Source organism: Amaranthus tricolor, chromosome 3 (genome assembly GCF_026212465.1).
Source record: "Amaranthus tricolor cultivar Red isolate AtriRed21 chromosome 3, ASM2621246v1, whole genome shotgun sequence".
In the NCBI taxonomy this organism is placed as follows: domain Eukaryota; kingdom Viridiplantae; phylum Streptophyta; class Magnoliopsida; order Caryophyllales; family Amaranthaceae; genus Amaranthus; species Amaranthus tricolor.
In genome coordinates, this window is record NC_080049.1 from 19,692,639 (window position 1) to 19,708,628 (window position 15,990).

Sequence of the window (15,990 nt, forward strand, 5' to 3'; positions counted from 1 at the left end):
TTATTTGTTTATTAAATCACTCTAAGACAGGCACCTTGAATTGGTATAAACGGTTTGCATATTATGTGGCTACCATTGATTTTACTTAATAGTTTATCTAATAATACTCTTTTAAGTTCATTGTTGCATCAACAAACCCATGAGACTTTACACCTCAAATAGTTACACCATATGATATTAAAAACGACATGACACATGAATCCTACTACAATGTCTGTAAAAGCTCTGGTCACCAATAATAAAGTAAATGTTTTGTAAAGTTTGAAGATTTTAGAGGACCAAGATGAGTGAGTTTTCATTTCCAAATATACTAAAGATTAAAATTAGGTTTATATAAAAATTCTTGGACTCCCATCAGCAAATTGGCATGTCAAACATCCTGCAAACACCATTTCAGGGCCAAGTAACCTATCAATAACAAACAAGAGCCATGCATTATGTGAGTAACAAAAGGTTAAGAGGCTTGAATTTGTAATTTATCAAAGTAATTTAGTGGGGAGCAAACATTAATTCAAGGTGAGTAAAATAAAGTCTACAACGGTGGCAAAGCATATTAATAATTATAAACCAAGTTCATAACCTAATCAAGTCAAACTAAACTAAACCAAACAATATTTGCTGCCTATCTGGTGGCAAACACAGAAAACCAACCTAAGAAACTCGCTCTCAAAACCCACTTGAACTTTTAATTAGAGATATACTCTCTAGACTGATTTAAAGGAATTGAAATCTTCTAGAAAAGAAAGAGCCAAAACTAACACTTAAACTTTTAAAGAATTAAAGTGAGTCAGCTCACCCAATCATTGTAGCAACGAGGTCATCAACAAGTCAATCGAAGCTGCCACGGCTCCTTGATAAGTCAGTAGCAGTGGCAACTACTGTCAAAAGTCAAACAAATGAGGCTACACGTTCATGATCAGCTTAGGCTTGTTTAGAAATCTCAATACAATGCGAGACTAAGAGCTCAGAGAGAAAACATATATCACTAAATCATATAAAAGCCTGAGAGGAAGCATGTTAGCATTTAATTAACATGGATTAACATGTTTCTTCTTATTGGTATTCTCTAAAACCTAATTCAACAACAGTATAAGAAACTACTTCTAAAAAAGGAATAATGTATCATACAAAAGTAACTATATTAACGAAAAACAAATTTACCTTCTTATTGTTCATGTGAAGTGTATGGATACAAAATTCCCAATTAAATACCCTAAATTAATTTAATACCCTAAATACCTTATTCAATACGAAACCTTAACTAAAAAAATATATTACATTACAAATTAAACAATTAAAGAAGAGATAGATGCAATCAACAACACAAACCATAATCGGTCTCACTCAAAAATGGAATGATAAGTTTTGAGGGTAAAATTTTTGGTTGATTGAAAATTGAAAGAAAACTGCTAAAACCTTCAAAAATATTTCATTCTCTTTGAATACGAGGGAGTATAATATATATATATATATATATATATATATATTATTATTAATTACCAACTACAGCCATGAAGTTTAGGCATTTTAGAATAAACACTCTTGAAGTTTTTTTTTACAAACAACAACCTCTAAATTACCAAACACGACATCGATACAGCCATTTCACCGGATGACCTACTAAATGACCTTTGACCATGCTAAACAACCTTTGACTTTCAATTAAATTCATTAATCTAACCTAATTACCCAATTACTCCCGATCAAACCCTTCTTCCTTAACCTCTCTCTACCCCTCCCAATCACCACCATTCCCCCATCCTAACACCATGAACACCACCACAATTAAAGCCCCTCCTTTGATAACAACCCCATCAGAAGCTCCTTCTTTCTTCTCTTACTAACAACATCTCACTACTTTTAGTATTAGCAAACATTCCATTGAATTCAAACACTAAAATGGGACACTGAAACTGGAATCGAAACCCAAAATAAGACACTGAAATTTGATTTCGAATTTGGGAGTGTAAAAGAAATAAAAGGAAAAGAAATATGGGTGCAAGTGCAACTAGTGGTAGCCAAGTGAGGAAGAAATGTCACTAAATTGCTACTTGGGTAATATATCATCAAAAAAGAAAAATGGACTACGAAGGAATACCTTGTACAGTTGGCAATAACAACCATTTATACTCTCAATTTGCAGCTCTTATTTCCTTTTCCAATTTCTATAATTCCTAAAATCAACAAACTCATCTTTCAATTTCAGTTCAACTGCTCCTTTGTCAATGGTATTTGAACAATTGGAGTCTGAACTATAATTCTCAAAAAGAAGGATTAGATTAGTCATTCCTTTGTCAATAGTAGTTGGAGCTTGAACTAAAACTCTAGTGAATCGTCCTTCCGCCATTAATGAAGGTCAAAATTGATAGAAAATAGAGTGAGATTCGCTAAATTATTCAGCAGATGCAAAAACCTAATATAGGACGTCATGAAAATAAGAAAGATGAACAGCACATGGGATAGTATAGGAAGAGAGAGAGAATGGTGCGCATTCTTTTGGGTGGTTGTATTTGAATTAGAATTAGAATAAATTTATAAGGGGTTTTAATGGTAGGGCTCAAGAGATTATTATAGAAAGGGTTTTAATGGTGGTGGTGGTAATGTTGGGGTGGAAGGACGGTGGTGATTAGGAGGGGTAGAGAGAGATTGGGGAAGAAGGGTTTAATTAGGAGTAATTAGATAATTAGGTTAGATTATGAAGTTAATTGAAAGTCAAAGGTCATTTAGCATGGTCAACGGTCATTTAGCAGGTCATGGCTGTATCAATGTCGTGTTTGGTAATTTGAAGGCTGTTATTTGAGTTAAAAAAAATTAAAAAAAACAAAAAAATAAACTTTGATGCTTTTTATTTTAAAATACCTAAACTAATATATATATATATATATATATATATATATATATATATATATATATATATATATATATATATATATATATATATATATATATATATATATATATATATATATATACATATATATATATATATATACATATATATATATATATATATATATATATATATATATATACATATATATATATATATATATATATATATATATATACATATATATATATATATATATATATATATATATATATATATATATATATATATATATATATATATATATATACATATATATATATAACGAATTCCAACAACCAATGTTCATAAATAATGAAGTCTATATATGAGTTTATGTATGTCAATTGTATTGATGCAAACTAATAATGAACACATTATTGTAGATTTGATGGGTGTATCATGTATGTGTATGGACCAGCCAATTCGACTTGGGCTAAATCCAATGAATAATTGGTGTTTAATTAACTATTGCTAGATCGAAGTGAGTATACTTTTACAGAAGGCCAAATAATAACTCTCATGATAATAAGTTAAGTTACACATGTTTAGTCAAACAACAATTAATGCTTCTTGATATCTTGCCTGGTGACCGTCACCCACTAACGACATACATAACCACGAATAGGCTAGGAAATAGGGAATACGGTGACAGGATATCAGGGGCAATTAACGGTAACCTAGAAGGCATTTACAACTAAAAATACCTCTAGTCTTCGCAATAGCTAGGTCACCATAATACGCATTAAATACATTAGTACATGCATTTAAATATATATTATATCGCCATTTAATTTCTTAGAACAGTTATTATTCTTTATTTATTGTTTTCTGAAATTAACCCTATTATATATATAGCTCCTTCGAGCTAAGAATCACAGTACACTTGTGATTGGGCTACTTAGATACTTCCTCGGGAATTGATACTGACTTGAGTATCGGGTTTCGTGCCCGAAGACACTCTTCACACAGCGTTAGCGTCTGTTGATTTGTTGCACATTACGTAAGGTGTTCCGCACTGCTACATTGGCTAGGATTTGATGATAAAACTCGCAACAACAAGATGCTTAATCTTTTAGAGCTATCCCTCCACCAAGAAAAGTCAAATTGAATTCGATCTGAACTAGACACAATCTGACTAAAACTAATCTTACCCAATCTAAAATTTAGGCAATGAACATGAATCGATTCGAAATTCACCTGATTAACTGTTTTGAGTTGTCTGATTCTAGATAGTTTTGTACAATGTGTTTTGTGATAGTAATTTCCTGAAATAGGTTTCTTATAAAAGGAAGTTTCTTGAATATTACAAAAAACAAATTATTAAATGTATGTATAATCTAATAAGATATGTAGGCGGAAGGACACGGCTAAGGTAGGCCATGCACAAATTTTTTTAATTCAATAAAATATACTAATAAAGAAACATTTTGTGACACGTGACGCACTCTCATTAAAAAATTTTTCGCTCTTTTTTATTACTGACATAGAAAATTTTGATATTTGACTTGATATTTAAGGAAATGGTTAACTCATTAAAACATATAATATTTGTTGATTGATGCATGTGATCTAACGATATACTATATTTTCTTATATAAATATATAATTTTTTCATCCCAAATCTGAGAGAAAATTAAAGTTTGCTTTACTAAACTGTTATCAAAACTTTTTATTTTTATATACACGGTTTTAAGTTTTATGCTCAGTATTTGTATTATATGTTTTTATAGTTTTATATGTTTTGTAATTCTTTTACAAATATTTGATATAAATTTACAAATTAAATTAAAATGTAATATATTGATGGAAAATCTAAATCTTTCAACGGCGATATTCTATTATATGTTAAAATTGTAGTAATTAAAATCTAATATAAACTATTAACGAACATTTCTTGACTTAATTACTTGGGTTCTATGATTTCATCAATATAGCTTAACGATAATCAATTTGATAAAATGTTATTGATTACTGGTAATTTTTTGTCTATTTATTCACATATATTTTTTAATATAATTATAAATTATTTATTCGCTTTGATAATTATATTATCAATACCAAGATTTAATGATTAAGTTTATGTTGTAAATGAGTTAATATGACAAAATATTATCAATATTATATTAATAAATATTCATAACATCTGTGTTTTACACGGAAATCTATCTAGTAACCTTATAATGTTAATTCAAATATGAAGAGTTTCAGAAATATTTGCAAAATGTTTCATGCATATTTACAAATTAATAAAATAAAACTCGTAAAAAAAAAATTCGTATTTACCAAAAAATAAAGTTTCTAACATAGTTGTACGTAGTTACTCCCTATGTTCTTATGGATTTTTTAATTATATTCTACTTAATTTGATTGCAAATAAATGTAAATAATGGAGCAATTATTTTAATATAACGGAAGTACCGTTAATCTATTATATTAGTATGATCTATTTGCAAGAATCTAGTATTATCTTAATTGGAGAGTAAGTACCATTTATCATATTATGTTCTCAATTGATGTTCATCTAATCCTCATTTTCCTCAATGTACGTAATTAAAAAAATGAATTGCATGTATTCTTGCCTCTTGAGGAAAATCATCTACTAAATTTATTTGAAACGACTCAGTTATGTGTATTTTATGACGACAATTAAAATTTACAATATTTTTGGCCTTAAAGCATTAAAAGATCTAGTGTATTCGTCAAAGAAAATGTTAAGTGTATGTACGGGCATGACTGTAAATACAAGTTTGGATGTACGGAAGAATCATAATTATAGTGCATTTACATTTCTCATTTTACACGAGTTGTTAAATGAGTGAAACTTAGTATAAAATGAAATTAAATTTGAGAATAAGAATAAAAAAATATAAAAATAAATGATAGAAAAAATTAATTAAAATGAAAAGAGAATATAAATCCCTATATTAAATTAAAAGAAGGTGCCCAAGAACATGTAAATCTATTGTACAGTACTAAACAATTACTAAATTCAACCTAGAAGAATAACCAACTAATATTATATTTTGTAATAAATGAGTTATTATTAACAATGTATTATATTTATTTATTTACATAAGCAAAAATCATGTTTAGTAAAATTTCAAAAGTGGAAATGGTCAAAACCACCTCATTTATATCAATACAAAATCTACCATGTAAATTGTAACAAACTATGTATGAGACATAACGTTATAATTCTAAGACAACCCAATAGGATATCAAACCAAAAAAACAGTAAATATATATTTATAAAAATAAAATCTTCTTGATATTAACTTCTTCATTAGCTAAATGACGAATATGTATTAATTAATAATCTTATTCACGTTGATGGTGCAATGCAAATCATGAAACGAGCAACTCCTATGTAGAAGAAATAGTGTTATAAATAAACTCAAATATACAATAAAATTACATCAAAATTAAGAAAAAAAATGAATTTGAGTTCTTGTACTAGTTCTTGGGGGGCAGTCCAAATGAATGAAAGTGAATATATGATGAACAATGAAGATGAATGGAGTCATTATGAAAATAAGTTGTTTGAAACGGCTTTAGCTGATTTAGATCTAAGTTCACCAAATTTATATGAACAAATCATGGGTGTTATGCCATGGAAAAGTGTTAAGCAGATTAGGAGTCATTATGAAAAGCTGATTGAAGATGTTGCCATGATTGAGAAGGGTGGAGTTTATAGCCCTAATAATAACTATGTTGGTGGGGGAAGTAGTGTTGGGGTTGATTTTGGTGCTGTTGATCAAAACAAACGTAAGGGTGCACCATGGACTGAAGAAGAGCATAGGTATAATTTTTAAAATTTATTTTTAGTTATTTATTAGTGCTACTTTTTAGATTTTTGTTTGAATAAACTGAGTCAGGAAAGAAACTCAATTAAAAGTATGTCTGTCAAAAGTTGATTCGACTTGTTATTTAATCTGAATCTAGGTGAAATAAGTGGAATTAAGTAGAGACTTTTGGCTCAATTATGTATATGCGTAGTCTGAATTGATCTGTTAATTAAATGAGTTTGGTTAACATTAAAATTTTTAAACATGTAACAAATTTGTTTAAACCATTTAAGTAGACAGTTTTAAGTTAAAAAGTTACAGAAGTTTAATTAAGTAAACCTCAGGGTTATCGGTTTACCGCGTGATTTTTAAAAAAAAACTTTAATTACCACGTGAAAAACTCAATAACACTTGATTATCACGTGAAATTTTCTAATAATTTTTGTATTAAAACAAATCAAATAATACATATATTTTTTATTTCTTTTTTTAATAGAAGTACTTAATTGGTGGGGGTATGGTCAGGAAAAACTCAATGACCGTACACCTCCAACAAAGAGTCAAAATGTTGTCCATATTGTTAGGATTGCATCATTAAGTCAAGTAGTCAACCATTAGGGTGGTAAATATTTTTTTTAATAAAATACCTAATACATTAATAAAGAGTCATATGAAATCTACATCAGAGATAAAAATTAGCTAGTACGTAACAACTTTAATCAAATATAATTCAAAATTAACAAAACTACGATTGTTGTGTATGAGATCTGACAGTTCAAATTATACTTTTTCACATCGTTGTTTGATACAACCTTCTACAAGGGTCTTTCGATCTATTGTAGTCTTGAGATAGAATTGAATTTGATGTTGTTGATGGTAATTGCAATTTTGGTGTATGTTGTATTATTGCATTAATCTCTACCAACAAATCAACTAGACACCAAAATTCATAAACCCAAATTCTCACGTGGAGAGAGATCAAAACTCAATACATGGGTAAAATCAACCCAATGAATAGGTAGAACAACTGTCCTATAGAGAGATGACAAATATCTGTTCTAATCAAATTCAAAAAGTTTAAAGAAATTAGGGGCTTACCGTCAACCAAAGGTTGATGATAGCCCCAAACCAACTCTTCTGTGGTAGATACTTTCTTTGTCTTGGCAGAAATGTATAGATAATATGGATGCAAATAAAGAAATAGTATATGTCATTATCAAAAATAAAAATATAACAATTTCTGTAAGACAAACTAAAATGAAAATTATTGCAAAATGTATGAAATGGATTGAATTTTGATATTATTAAGTTTTGGATTGATCTGATCTGATTTTGTCTAATTTGATCTTTTTGATATGATATAATATAATCCGATCTTATCCATATTTACTCCCTCAAACCTTGGCCGAATCAACTAAACAAAACCTACACGTAACCGTGTACCAATCAATAATGCTTCCCACTTAAACAAAGTTAGCCAGTAGCCATTGAGCTAGCTCTGAAACTCACCCAAAAGCGTGAGGGCGGGGCCATCTCTGACATTTTGGGGGGCCTAGGCGAAGTAGTATAATGGGGTCCTTGAAGAACAATAGTAGATGTAAAAAAAAATCATTCATTGAAGCATTAAATATTTTGACAAGTTACATCTCCAATTTATGCAAAAAAAAACAAAAACTCAAATTATCATACAAAATAAATGAGTTCTAGTGGCTTTTCAAGTTGCAAAATCATTAATAAGAGTATCAGCATCGATCTTCTCCAAAAGTTCTTTTTCGATTGATAGAATTGCAAGATTATTTAATCGTTCTTGTGACTTTGATGACCTTAAGTAGGTTTCGATCAACTTTAATTTTGAAAAACTTCTTTCGGATGCTGCCACATTCACTGGGATTGTTAGTATTATTCTATAGTAATCAAAGCATTTGGATAACAATCTGCTGATTTGTCAAACTCAAAAATTTCAGTTGCTAACATTACATTATTTGGCAAACTAGATTGCAAAACTTTCAATTCTAAATAAAGATCATTTAAATTAACATCTAAAGAATCTCCATGAGAAAAAGTAGAGTTAAAAGTAACATAACGTTCTCTCCACTCATTTTCATCTAATGATTTTAACTTGTTTGAATCAAATAAAAATCAAAAGATATTTTAAAAGGTTTCTTATTACTCAAATCTATTTGCCAAAGAAGTAATTGCCATATACACAACTACAAAAAATAGTCAACCCTAAACAATTCTTTAGGTTACTGATTTTGTTCATCGCCTAAATTATTTTCACCAAAATGTTCACGACTTTAAAAATAAAGAAATCTGAATTTGATGAAATCTTTTGTTTTGGGTTTTTATGAGAAACACAGGTTATTTTTGATAGGATTAAACAGGTTTGGGAAAGGAGAATGGAGGAACATCTCAAGATACTATGTCCAAACAAAGACACCATCCCAAGTAGCTAGCCATGGCCAAAAATACTTCAGGCGACTCAAATGTTGTACTCCTCTTGAAAAACGTCGTTACAGCATCCATGACATTCGAATTCTCAACTCCACCATTGTTGAAACCTCTGCAAGGCATCCAAATCGTCATTCATTCATAACTCATATTCCTAAAAATGATCCTCCAATTCTAGCTAATATAAACTACCATGCTACTAATTATAGTAAGCAACTAGAAAATAATAATGGTTGCCAGCATATTTATAATGATCCTTCTACATGCAATTCTGAACCAAATATTATTGATAGTACACCAATCAATAATAATGCTGATATGATAGTTGGATCAACAAGTTTCAGCACTAGTAGTAGCTCAGATATGATGCTAGGGAATGATTATGATGTGGGTGGTTTCGAAAAATTTGATAGCTTTGATGACTTCTTTTCTTCTCCTTATTGGGTTCCAAATGCTACTCATGAAATGCCCTTTATTTAACAAGGGTAAATAATCTGATAGCTTTAGATTTGCTACATTGAATTATATTTGTAAGAGCTTTTTAAGCATTGAAATAGCCAATTCAAAGATAAACATAAAGAAAAATTAAGTTATGTACTTGATTTGACACTTTAATTTCTATTAGATGCTTGAAACAAATGTACTAATTAATCAATTTAATGAAGCATCTGTACTCTTTAATGATTGTGTAACTCGTATCATATTTATAATGTTCTTATACGAGTACTGGTGTAGGTCTATATGTTTATTGGGTCTAACCGTATAACACATCCTCGATGATGTGTAATGAGGCCCTTTAGATGAACCTACCAAGTTAGTGACCACCTATAAATTCAAGGAAAATGCAACCTATGGAAGGATTCCATGAAATCCTCTCTGGTGTCTAAATAAAAAATTATGTAATGAAGATGATTTTGAGCTATGTTCAAAGAATCTTTGTGCGATAATCAAAGTGATACATGATGTCTTTTTTAGATAAATGATTCTATAAAGGAGAATCACCCAAATCGTATGTAAGAGTCATCCTGAATTATACAAAGATATGTATTCTTATTGTTTGTTATGAATATGGACACTTAAATGGAAGAGAACTAGAGAAAAGATTGGAAATAAGAGAACAACAGAGCCAACAAGAAAACACACAAGCTAAGCAAGGGTACAAAGATACTAATAGTACTTTAAGGTACCCTACTCGACAAACAAATATTTGTATTACTTAATGTTAATTCAATAATTTCAAAAAGAAAATTCTAATACAAACTCACTCTTTATAGTTTACTAAAACTTACATGGTGTTTATCTCAAAAAACAAGAAAGCTTTCTCTCATAAGATTTAACAACCCAAGAATGGTTCTTGCACTCATTCACATACTTATTCTAATCTTAAAAACCTTCTTTATGGGCTTAAAGGATAAAGAAATCTAATCTTGAAATCCCCAAAAGGATTCACGCAGGCTAGCACTGATTTTTAAGCATTTGACAAATTTGCTCGATCAAGCCACCCACTTTCATAATCAAGTATTCTCACAAAAAACCTTATGCCAACTCCTTTCTAATATACTCCATCGAGCAGTCAAGGCTCGGACGAGGAAACCATGTTCCACCCTTTTCTTTACACTTCATTGCGTCTCTCACTTAGCATGTCATCTCCCTTGCTTTCTTATCTATGTCTTTATTTATTTAAGCTAGAACTTTCCCTAATAAGGGCTCGAATGCATCATCATTGTGTAATTTGGATGTTCTTGAATCAACGATCTCCCCTTCAATACAACTTGCACCCCTTTCTTCAAATTTTGCCCCCATGGTGACTCGTAATACTTCATCATCAACCGCTACCGACTTGTAGCATATACAAGTTGCTCTTGTCTTTTTTCCTTCATGAGCACCATGCACACTGTCTTATGACCTTAGAAGACAATCTATTAGCCTTGAAAGAACACCTTTTCTCTTCAAGCCTATCAAGAGATATGAGGTTGCTATCAAACATATGTAAATACTATAGGAACTTGTGAAATCTTTTAGTAAAATTTCAAGAAACAAATGCTTAACATTTATTACCTAAAACAATGTATAAACAGATATGAATCAATAAAAGGTGTAAAGAGAACGCACTTTTTAATGTGTGACTTGTATAATCAAATATTTACTTCACAAATCATAAAAAACTACTTTATATAGCAAAAACATCTAGTTTACTCAATAAAAACCCCTACTTGACACAAAAAACACCTACTACACAAATTGAAAACCCTACTTTATACATCATATATATTAGTAGGTGTTTTTATCAATAGGATTAGGTATTATAATAAGTCATAATAGTTGGTTTTACTAGTAGAAGTAGATATTAATATAATTCTTCACTGTATGTATTTTACATGTACAAGTAGGTACCATAACAATTTATAGTAGATGTTTTATCAATAAAAGTGAGTATTTTAATGAGTCATTGTAGGTATTTTGCTAATAGAAATTAATTTTTGTATGATTCATATGACAAAATGCAATACAACCTTGTATATCTTAAAAAAACTACGTATTTATCTTAAAGTATCTACTTTTTCTTATCTAAAAACATGTACTTTGATCCTAAGGAGAAGGCGTTAAATTCTAAGCATGTGATGTTTGACAGCCATCCGGTCTTCATTAAACAATGGTATGATGGGGTTGATTTTGATCCTAACGAATTCAAGGTAGCTCCAGTTTGGGTGCAATTACCCGAACTCCCTCTTCGGTACTGGGGTTGCATTATGAAGCTGGTTAAATCACTTGGAGAACCTGTTCAGTTGGATATGGCAACAAGAAATCGAGAGCGTATTCATTATGCCAGAGTTTTGGTTGAAATGGACATCACCAAAGATTTCCCTAAGTTTATTAGATTCAAGAATGAAAAGGGGAAGATTGTGAAGCAGCAAACATGCTTTGAATGGCAACCTATTACTACTGTACATGCTGCTGCAAGGAGTAAAAAAGGAACGCAGATTTGGAAGCCCAAGCAAGTGCAGCCGAAGGTAGGTAACGAGGTGTGTGCTGCTGGTCCTAACGAGATGCGTGCTTCTAAGGACGCACCTGATATTGCTAATGGTGGTCAAGTAAATAATCATGTGCGTGCTGCGGGGTCTAAGGAAAATGATGATGGATTTAAAAAGGTTAAAAAGGGAGCATCAACACATAAAGTGCTACCTTCAATAAGGAACACTACAATATCGAATCACTTTGAAGTTATCCAAGTTCAAGATGTCACGGATGGAAATGGAGATAATGAAGAATGTGTAAGGCAGAATCATAATGCTGCTCATGGATAAGCTTATGATGTGGAACGTTCGTGGGCTTAATAGCTCACTTAAGCAGCAGGAGGTAATACGTTTTATTTTGCAACAAAAGGTTGGTTTGGTAAGTCTAGTAAAAACTAAGATTAAAAATAATAATTTTAGTGATATTTATAGTAGAATGTTCCAGAATTGGAGTATAACTACTAATTTTCATCTTCATAAAGGAGCTAGAATTTTGGTAGCATGGCTAGACAATAATTTTATTGTAAATATTATTCATGTGTCGGATCAATGCATTCATCTCTATGTTAATAACATTGCTATGAGGAAAGACTTTACTCTCACCGTGGCTTATGCTGTTAATGATAATGAGGGGAGAAAGTCTTTGCGGAACGACTTATGTGAGATGCATAAGCATGTGAGAGGAGCTTGGATCATTACGGGAGATTTTAATTCCCTCCTCCATCTGGATGATAGAATTGGTAGAGAGGTCTCTTTTGCAAAAATTAAGGATTTTCAAGCTATTGTGGCTACTTGTGAAGTTTGTGACATTAACTCTATTGGGCCCAGATACACTTGGAATAATAAACAGGTTGGTGGTAAGAGAGTCTTAAGCAAGCTGGATAGATGCCTTGTTAATGCAGATTGGATCACTAACTTGCCTAATGCTTTTGCTCATTTCCATCTAGAAGGAGCGTTTGATCACTGCCCTGTGGTTATTAATCTGGATAAACAGGAGATTGTTGGTAAGCCTGGCTTTAAATTTTGTGATTTTTGGACTGATCATCCTTCATATGCTAGTATTGGTCAGGAGAGCTGGCAAAATGACGTTCGAGGTGTGCCTATGTTTAGAATCGTCAAGAAGCTGAAGAATGTCAAACCTGGGTTAAAGAAACTGCACAAGAAGCATTATGTCCAAATTGAGGAGCAGTTTATGCAGGTGTCAGAGGAGCTTAATAATATTCAGGAGCTCTTGCATTCCTTCCCTGCAGATCCTATGGTCACTCAGTATGAATACAACGTTGCTCAGAGATACACTGCTACTAAGAAAGCTTATGTAACTTATCTGTTTCAGAGATCAAAAGCTCTTTGGTTGAAAGCTAGTGATGAGAACACTGCATACTTTCATAAGGTGATTAAAGCACGGCAGTATAGTCAGAGAGTATTGGATATTAAGGATGCTAATGGTATGACTAAGAGTTGTCTGAATGAGATCGCTAAGGCTTTTGAACAGTACTATGTGCAACTCTTAGGTACAGCTGTGACCCATAGATCTCCTGTGCAACAAAATATAATTGACAGAGGCCCCATTATTAATCATCAACAAGCTCTCAATCTTACCCAGCAGGTGACTGATGAGGAAATAAAGAAAGTTATGTTCTCTATTCCTGGCTCTAAGGCTCCAGGTCCAGATGGCTTCAATTCTACCTTTTTCAAGCAATCCTGGGACATCATTGGAACGGAGATATGTGAAGCTATTAGAGATTTCTTTAATCATGGTAAGATGCTTAAAGAGGTTAATTGTACGAGGTTGATTTTAATCCCTAAAGTTAGTCATCCTACTAGTGTCACTGAATTTAGGCCTATTGCATGTTGTAATACTTTGTATAAGTGCATCACTAAAATTATCTGTAATAGGCTTAAATTGGTCCTTCCTAACTTAATCTCCCCTAATCAATCTGGTTTTATCCAGGACAGACATATTGTTCATAATGTAAGTATCATTCAAGATTTATTTGGTATGTATAATAGGAAATCCTCTCCTCCAGGTTGCTTACTCAAGATTGATATTAGGAAGGCCTATGACTCAGTTCAATGAGATTTCCTCTGGGAAATGTTAGAAAGTCTTCACTTCCCTGCTCAATTTGTCAAGTGGGTCATGGCTTGTGTTACCACGCCCTCCTTTTCTTTATGTATCAATGGTCAAAATCATGGCTTTTTCCAAGGGAAGCAAGGTCTTAGACAGGGTGATCCTATGTCCCCTTTATTGTTTGTCATTTGTATGGAATACCTGTCTAGGCTTCTTCACTATGTTGGGGACCAGAAGGAATACAAATTTCACTATAGATGTCATTCTCTGAGATTAAATCACCTGGTTTTTGCCGATGACTTGATTTTATTCTGTAGAGGTGATAAACAATCTGTTATACTTAATATGAGAGCGCTTACTACTTTTACCCAATCCTCTGGCTTAGTCACTAATAATGGGAAATCTGCTCTGTATGCTTGTAATATGAATAAAGATGATAAGAATGAAATTATTAGTCGCACTAGTTTTATTGAAGATTGTTTGCCATTTAAGTACTTGGGTGTCAGAATCAATGCTAGGAAATTGAATTCAGCTGATTGTGACTTTATGGTTGATAAAATTGTTGCTCGAATCAAGTCTTGGGGATCTAGGCACCTATCTTATGCTGGTAGGGTGCAACTTGTCAATGTGGTGCTGCTTAACCTACACAGTTACTGGGCCTCTATCTTCTTCTTGCCAAAGAAGATTATTTATAAGGTTATAGCCATCTGTAGGAATTTCCTTTTGTCAGGTAATGCCTTCTCCAATAAAACCTCTCCTATTGCCTGGGATTTGGTTTGGAGACCGAAAAAAGAAGGTGGGTTGGGATTCAAAGAGAGTCATGCCTGGAATCTGGCCATGTTAGGTAAGTATGTTTGGAGTATTGCTGCAAAAGAGGATAATATGTGGGTTAAATGGGTGAATCATGTCTATCTGAAAGGTAGAGACTGGAAATCATATAATGTTCCTCCTAGTGCAAGTTGGTACTGGAAGCATCTTTGTAGGATTAAAGATACTTTTAGAGGGGGGTATGACCAGAATCAATGGAGATTTGATAAGAAAGTGTATAACGCTGCCTCAGGGTATGAGTGGATTAGGGGTCATCAACCTAATGTTGATTGGTGCTCATGGGTGTGGAATAGGCTTAACATCCCTAAAACGAGTTTCATTACTTGGGTTGCTATGTGGAAGAGACTCTCCACTAGAGATAGACTTAAGCGGTTTGGCATGAGTAGTGAAGATTGTTGCCCTCTCTGTGAGAAGGAACCGAAAACCATTGCTCACCTTTTCTTTTCATGTGATTATGCTGATGCTTGTAGCAGGTTGCTATGTAAGGAGCTGGATCTGCAAATTCACTTCGATTCCTTGGACCAACTGGCTGATTGGATGAAGAAGCCCGTGGTGAGTAGATTTCACAGCAGTGTCATCAGGAGCTGTTTTTGTGCTTTGGTTTATTGTATTAGGTCTCAGAGAAATGATGTTATATGGAATGCTAAACTCTGTCATCGTAGGACTGTGGTTAAACGTATTAAAAATCTGTGTATGCACAGAATCATGGGTGTTATGCCTAGGAAGGTTAGTGATAGTAATAGATCTTGGATGATTAGGCTACTTAGCTGAGGTTTACTTGGTAGGTGCTATATAATTTTGCATCTACTTTGGCTAGTTTTTCCTAATGTACTGTATGTTATGACTCTTTGTCTATTTTAATGAATTTTATTACCTTTTTCAAAAAAAAAAAAAAAAAAAAAACTTGTACTTTTAGATCTTAAAAATCTCTAATTTAAATTTTTATTTTTCTAAAAGAGAATAGCCATGAAA

General features: G+C 32.0%; 1 protein-coding gene across 1 annotated transcript; it reads left to right on the top strand.

Moving 5' to 3' along the window:
- Nucleotides 1-6,306: 6,306 nt before the first annotated feature.
- LOC130808423 (transcription factor SRM1-like) lies at nt 6,307-9,588 on the top strand. The gene is made up of 2 exons (XM_057673897.1): nt 6,307-6,671; nt 9,042-9,588. Exons 1-2 carry the CDS (start codon nt 6,307-6,309, stop codon nt 9,586-9,588), a joined length of 912 nt encoding a protein of 303 aa, XP_057529880.1.
- The last annotated feature ends 6,402 nt before the right edge of the window (nt 9,589-15,990 follow it).